At 42.9% G+C, this 7,932-nt stretch overlaps 1 protein-coding gene across 1 annotated transcript in view; it reads right to left on the bottom strand.

The window, feature by feature from the left end:
- Positions 1-226: 226 nt before the first annotated feature.
- The window catches only part of znf407 (zinc finger protein 407), a 146,183-nt gene continuing 138,477 nt past the window's right edge, over positions 227-7,932 (bottom strand). The window contains exon 10 of the mRNA XM_085802682.1: positions 227-1,812. Coding sequence (XP_085658808.1) covers positions 923-1,812 — 890 coding nt within the window. The 3' untranslated portion in view covers positions 227-922. The remainder of the gene's footprint in view (positions 1,813-7,932) is intronic.

Raw genomic sequence — 7,932 nt, 5'->3', positions numbered from 1 at the left:
CGATTAGGATGATGGTGATCATGATGACGATAATGATAATGGTGATGATAATGACTCTGTTAGTGATCAGAAAGCATGATGGGAGCCATCAGCTGATGCATGTATGTGCATGTTGCTTGTATGACGGCGCTGTTCAGTACATGTAACCGCTGTATTGATGCTGAAATGTGTGTTCGACATGACAATTAACAGCAAATACATGTATATATAAAAAAAACTAAAACAGTTGTTAAAAAATTAGGCTCAACCTTTATTGACACAAATGAAACAGAATTAATGTTTTACAGGTTTTTTGAAAAGATAAGGGTTTGCCAAAAACACATAAAACATCTAGAAGATCTGTTTTCGAACTATGGGTTTGTAACTGATAGTACACTAATCACTACAAAGGGTGGAGGAAAAACACCTAGGAAAATGGAAAAGAATTAATAAACCAAACTGTCATAGGACACATGAGCAAAGTTCAACAAAAAAACAGACAAAACAAAAACAAAACCTAAACCTGTTGTTGTCTCTAGTGAGCAAAATACACATTTTACAGTGAGCCATTTCATTCTCAGAATATTAGATGCATATTTTAAAAAATATTTAAAGAAGAAATATATTCATTTTCTTGCATGGCATTAATGACGTTGTTAATATAATCTTGGTGGTTGTGATGATTGCAAGTTACCTCACTTAGCACCAAAACCTCTTTCCTTCACTGTCTGTCTAAATAAATGATGTTTAACCTGAGTTTGGCATAGCCCAAGAGAAGACAAGAGAAGCAAAACCAGAGTCAAACAATGCAAAACAAGCTGGGAATAAGAGGAGAGGAAGACTCTAAGAAACTGATTTCCTGGCAAACATTTGGCCTAATGCAGCTTTAACAGAATTAAACAGGGAAATCTGAAATGAAAGGACAGATCTCTACTTCTCTCTTCTACCCTTCCAGGACTATATTATGAGGGGATCCGTCCAGATAAACCACCATTTCTTCTGCCTGCTGCTCTGCCTGCTGCACCTCTCCGTCACCTGCCCCCGCCTCTCCATACACGCCTTCCTCCACCTGCAAGGTGCAGTTGTCCAGTTCTGTCACGATGTAGTGAGTGCCTTCATCGTTGACGATGACCTGGGTCAGACCTTCCTTCATCATCTGTGACGCCGCGAGCTGCAGCACCTCCTGCATCCCCTCCTGCATCCCCTCCTGCCCGCTCTCCTGGATGACCTGCACCTCCTCCTCCTGCTCCTGTTTCACCTCTGCCTGCACTTCACTCTGCACGGCTTCAGCCATCTCGGGGCTCAGGACCTCGTGAATGACGGCTGCCTCTCCTTGCATTTCCTCCTGGTGGCCCATTTCGCTGACGGCACTGAGCAGAGCGTCCAGAGCCGTGGACGACTCTGAAACAATGCGATTTTTTCCTGCGGTTGTGACTGTCACCCCTCCTCTAGCCACGGCCTGCAGGTTCTCCCTGGCCTCCCCTGACTCAAGAACCACAAACTGGGTGCTGCCTCCGGCCAGGTGGGCCCCCGCGGATGCCACTTCCCTGCCTGAGGCTATGACTTGTCCGTCCTCGGTGATGTGCAGCACCTCGGCCACCTGGCCGGCCATGGCCAATGTTTGCAGGGTGGCAGCAGCCGACTCCTCCAGGGCCTGGTCGATGGCTACCTCCCCGCCGCCATAGCCCTGGATGATGATGACCTGCTGGACTTGCTCATCGTGTCCATCCGATGAGCCCTTCCTGTGCAGATCTGGAGATCCCAAAATCTCTGCCTCCACAAATGCAGCCCCTTGGCCCTTCAGGCGACACTCAAAAGACTTGGACACAATACCTGAGGAAGAGTGAGAGAGACATATTCCACATTAGATGTCAGAGTTTTGATATTTTTCAGGTACTGGAATTAAATTCTTAGACTGCTGAAACAGAGTTAAAATAAGAGACGGAAAGGAGTCAAAACACAGAGTTTAAAAGGAAAATAATTTGGTAGGAAGATGATGAAGATCTAAGATCTTTACAGACAACCCCCACTGTTCGACACCCTTTGGACTGCAGATGAATTACGAAAAATTAAACCATGGTGGTGTGAAATAAAGAAAAAATGTGAGAAAGTAAAAATCATTCATTTTCTTATCTTGAAAAAATGAAGTTTTGTGAGTGGGAATGTTAAAAATGTTAAAAGCAGCTGACAGTGATAGGTATTTTTTGTATGGGAGCTTTTTAAAACATAGTGATGATGGAAGAACAGTGGTTGACAAATCTGACAGTCTAAATTAATCACAATCTTATTCAAAGTTTGGGCATCTTGAATATTGTTTTCATTTAAGACTCTCTGCAAACATTCCCCTCTGTACATATTCTTTTGTGTTCGTCTCAGGTTTTTAATTTTGTTTGCTTTTTATTGATTCCTTTTCCCAAAAAATACTGTGATTCACAATCTATGATATAGTCCAGTTCAGTTCAGACCCGTTGTGTCACTACCTAGTAATAGTAGACAATAGGCATAGTATACTGACAAGCCAATTAAGACACATACAAAGACACACATAGCTGTCCATTTCTCTTATTGTTCTCAGTAAACACACAACTATTAAAACTTACTATGTTTAGGCATCAAACACCGTAAGAAAAAAAAAAGCTATATGGAGGACTAAGCTGACATAAATGGCGATGAAACACTGCACATATTTGTGTCACTTAATGCATGAAAGGAGACAGAATATGGAGATATTAGGCTGGCGGAAGAGTGTGGTGAGATACGCCTGGTGCTAATTGAGCCACACTGTGCCCTCTCAGATCACAGGTTGCCATGGCGTTTCCAAGGTGATAGGAACAGTGTTAGAAATGCCATTGTTTAAACAGCGCCTGGCTTAGACACTCGTAGGCTAATCTATGCAGAAAAATGAGATTTTTACACAGGGAAGAAGAGACTGTTCACGCCTGAGCTGCCAGGCACAGAGGAACTTATTGAACAAAAAAACTGAAAACACACATGTATTGTTGTCACTGAAGGAGGATATTGATCCTAATTTGCAATGTTTTAGTCTCACTTGACGATGTGTACTTGAAGGTTTGCATGTTATAAAATCCATTTGGCTCATTAAACTCATTAAAATTCCTACAAAACCACAACCCAACCACAACTTCAGGAAATATAACACATTTTTTTTTGCTTGGTTCCTGAAAAGTTGACATTTTGGAAGCACAAGGTTTAGTCCCAAGGGTGTAATGCCAAGAGCACACAGATCCCACAGTACATACAGGAACAAACTCATCAATCACTGATATTCCCGTCTCCTTCTGACATTTAATGTCCCGCGTTCACAAAGTTGACAATGTGATCAGAAAGTCATAGTTGTGCAGCAAGCAAACAAACTGTGACCCAGCTGTGCCCCGTCCTCAAACCGACACGGAGATGTGTTAGCTTCAAGTTCCACTCTCACTGGACAGGTAGGCAGTGAGCAATAGTCCTCTGGTGACAGCGAGCCTCTTAATCCTGCACCGATACAATCTCAGAATGGACTATTGGTACATTTTACAAGTCTGTACATCAGCCGCTGAAGGAAAACAGTGTGAAGACTTTATTTAGGACCGAGTCGAAAAAAAAGAGCAAACTGTTAAATCCTGGACAGATAGAAATAGCTGATGCCAGTGTCACCAGTAACAGCCTCTAAAGCAACGCATGCATCCACTTACACATCTTGTTTGTGTAGACGAATGCATGTCCTGAGTATTTTACACAGACAGAGAGAAAATAGGAAAAGTTAGCTGTTTCTGTTGTTCAGTCGAAAATGTACATAACAAATTATAATCACAGAACAAAAACTGTGAGGCAGGCTGAGGACAAAGCTGCTCTTGTTGTTCCTTTCAGCTGAGTTTTTAGTTACTCCAAACTCTTGGTGTAAATGAGAACAGAGCGTTGTAAAGGTTTTTTTCTTTTTGACAATACATTGTGAACAATTATGCTCCACTATTTGGCATATGAAGTGCACAACACCCTGATTCTGACCATGGATATAATATAATACATCTGTGACTCTGACCCACGGAGAAAGACTTCCTCCACTGCCTCCACTATGTCTACCTGTCTCTTCTCCACAGTATGAGTCTCTGTTCACCTGTATACTTCAACTGCATCCCCCTCTCGTGTGCGATAACAACACGCATTTGTGTAAAGGCAAACGAACAAGAAAATCACAGTGATGCTGCAGTACGCAGGCAACAAGTAGCTCTAGTAAATATCAGTACAGAGTCTTCTATCTGTATCCAAAGTGACAAGTGCAGTAGTTAGTGTGTGGAGGGAGTCAGCACTGCTGAAGACAGCCAGAGGAAGTTGGCATTTTTAGCAGCAGAGGTTACCCATTTACACAGAGCTACAGGGCCCGTGCTAACTGCCTACGCCGAAATGCTGTGAGCTGAGAGCTTTTCTGCAGAAGACAATAACTCATTGGCTGTGCACTTTCTGCTGCATTACAACGAAGCCTGTTTATGTGTGCGTGCATGTGTGTTTTTTTTAATAGTGAAATGTCATATCAGAGTGTGAACTCCTGACCATGTGTGTACATCCAGTTTGGTAAAACTCAGTTTTGCCGGGGCAAATTTAATACATTTATATTTGTATGTATGAGAGTCTCTGAATTCGCATGTTGTACGTATCTATTATTATGTGGGAGGAATGTTACAATCAGGCTTAGCTGGTGTGTGTCTCAACATTTCGTGCTACTATATGTATTTGTATGTATATTCTAGTCCCTGCTTAGGTGTGTGTACAGTGCTGTGGGGGTGGTAAGGCTATGCGTTGCTTGTGTGTGTCACATTAGCCATGGGGTGCTGTCGGCGGGGCCCAGCGGCGGCCCGCTGAGGTTTATGGAGTGTCACTCAGTCGCCGCAGCCGTGAATCAAGTTAATGTTGCAGATCCCATCTCTTCAGTTGTCCTGCGCTCCCGGTGGAAGAACAACATTTGAACAGCGTGATTTGGCCCCGGCAAGAGGCTGATGCCTGTTTAATATGTGTTTTGAGTGTTCTGACTGACTGATTCCTTTAACAGGAAGTAGAGAGAGAGGATGAGGGAGAGGCAGAGAGGGAGGGAGAGATGAAGGCTGCTTTATTGGCTGTGATCTGAAACAAGATGGAGGCTCCCTGAGAGGAATAAAACAACAGGAGGAGGAAAAGGATGCAGAAATGAACGGTGATGTCATTTTGACTCCCATCTGACAGGAAGGGCTTGGGGAAAAGTCTTGCTATAGAAACTGAATCAGTGACTTAAACAAACTTCCACAGAGCTCTTAGTCTGTGAGGGGAGAATTTTACTTTTTACAGGGACTAATGTTAGAATATGTAGAGAAAAAAACGGTCATCACTGTGTGGGGAGGTAACAGTGATGGAGTGAATCTATTTAACAAATTGAAAAAAAAAAAAAACTCCTCCTGAATGAAAGACCAGTGAAATTAAACTAAGCCTCGTTTTGCTGGTGGCTGCTCTGAAACCTCTTTGTGAACCCTTAGGTGGTCCCTGGACTGCAGTTTGATAGCCGCTCTTGTGGGGCGACTCTGTGCCTCACACCGGTGGGTGTGTTAGTGTTCAGGTCAGCGCGGAAGCCTCCCTGCTCAGTGTACGGTACAGATGCAATTATCGATCAGCGGATCAATGGGCTGCCCAGTGGCGGGGGCCCGGGGCCTCTAAGTGGCATTACTTCAGCTCGGAGAGGCCGCCAGGGGAGCGGTCAGACAGCACTTACCAGCAGTTAGAGAAATTAACCTTAACACCGAGACACCGGCACACACACAATCAATTACATTCGCTGTAACACAGGTCAGCTCGCTATGAATGTAAGCTCACTTGCACACGCACATGTAATCAGGCCCGCACACACACCGAGATGTGAGCTCTGTTATACTTGCGGGGACTCAGCGCTGGTTTTATTCATTCTTTAATCCCTGAACCTAAATGTAGCCCTTGTGTTAATCTAAATGTACAGCACAATAAAGCCTAATTGGTCCTCATAAGGTTAGCACTAGAAAAAAGACACACATACACACACACTCGGAAAGACAAAAGAAATCAACTTGAACCGATACGACAGCAAGCAAAGTCAATTATACTGTATCAAACCATAACACAAGAAAGGAGAAAAAACATGCTCACCAAATCAATTACAAGGTCAATGGCAGGACCATGAAAAAGCCAGAGCCCCTGATCAATTCTTAACTACAGCACAAAACCCTTTACAATCCTTTTACCAGCCGATTACCTTCAATTATAGATATGAAGCCGCTGCCTTAAAAAGAGCATGATGGAGACCCCTAAACCTGACACACATATGGCTGTTATTTGTGGGGGGATTTTTACAGACAAGGTGGTGTGTGTGTGTGTGTGTGTCAGTGGTGCAGTCTTCTGAAGGTGACACTGTTAAGTAGATAAAGTGTCAGTTCTGGGTGTATCGAGGTCACCGGGGAAGGCCTGCATAAAGAGAGTGTTGTGCTTGTGTGTGTGTACTGTATATTTGTAGGTATTTATTTGTGTCCACATTTTAATGTACTATATGAACCTATGTGCGATGTATTTCATTAAAAAGATGCTATAAATAAAGTTTTATTGTTATATTAATTGTGCATAATACCTCTGTCTTTGCATTTGTGCATTTTGCTCTTGAAATGGTGTGTGTGACTTTTTGTATATGTGTATAGCAGTAATTATCAGGTCTGTGTGTATCGGTTTATGGGCAGATGTTCATTTTCTTTACATATATCATAAAGACCCTGAAGGGCATTCATGTACATGTGACTGTGAGGACAGTGCCTGGATTTATACAGTTACATGTGTTGAATTTCGAATTGAATACATTATTTAAAAAAAACAAGACAATCAGCCATATGTGTATGTGTTTATTCACTTTTATGTGTGTGTGTGTGTGTGTGTTTTTGAGGATCTTCTGTGGTCGGGCTGTGTACATGATGACCTTACCTGCCTCCCTCTCCTCCCCTGTGAGGCCTCAGGCAAAGCTGCATGTGTTTCCTATGCGTGTATGTGTGTGTCCGCGTCCGCGCGAGAGTGTGCACACAAACTAGCAGGTCAGCTGGGGTCTGGCTGGTGATGGCTCTACTTTGTCTGGTAGGGACAGCCGCTACTGTCACCTTTACAAACGCCATGAATCAACGCCAGGGAGGACAGGCTGGCCGACCAAAAAACAACCAATTATACAGCAGCCAGATTGACACCGGGTGGACAGGGCAGCCAGAGAGATGGAGACACACTGAACACACCCCAAGGACGAATAAACAGAAGAGAATGAGGGCACAGACTGACAGAGGGCCTTCTGGGCTGTTACACCGATACGGCGCCTCTGAAGGCCAATATTAATTCATCAGGAACTTTAACTAAAACTTCAAGTGAATATCTTTAACATAACAATGCTATTACATAAATGAAGGTCTCTGATTTTATTCCCCGGTATCAGTTTATATAACACAATGGAGAGTTTTGCATAAATCTTCTGGTACACAGGAAGTTATGCATGTTGTGTTTTTGGCAGTAAATTGTCTATAGTTGCTTTACATTCATTGTTTGGATCTCCTTCTGACTGGGTGAAGAGTTTAGACATGTTTTTCTGGACCAGGCTGCACTAAAAACACAGTAAAAAGTAGAAATCCACCATAAAATACATTAAAATGTATCAATCATTTTGTAGACAGTGCTGCAATCTACTTGTTCCATAAATAACTGAACTCATAGTTATTTTAGTCATGTATTCAGTAGTAAAATGTCAGTCCAGCTGCACAAACGCAAAGAGTGCTCTCAGTAATGGAAGATTCAACGCAGGGAACAGACATACGGTATGTGGATTTTCCTCTGAAATACAGGCATATACACTGGGACAATATTACATTTGAGGATGAGCAGGGAACCGAAAAATAATAACATAAAATGATATAATTTTTTAAAACAGGAAAGGAA

Source organism: Trachurus japonicus, chromosome 16 (genome assembly GCF_045865225.1).
Source record: "Trachurus japonicus isolate A0001 chromosome 16, Traja_1.0".
In the NCBI taxonomy this organism is placed as follows: Eukaryota; Metazoa; Chordata; class Actinopteri; order Carangiformes; family Carangidae; genus Trachurus; species Trachurus japonicus.
Note: the sequence above shows the minus strand (reverse complement) of the source record. Positions and strands in the feature narration are given on the sequence as shown.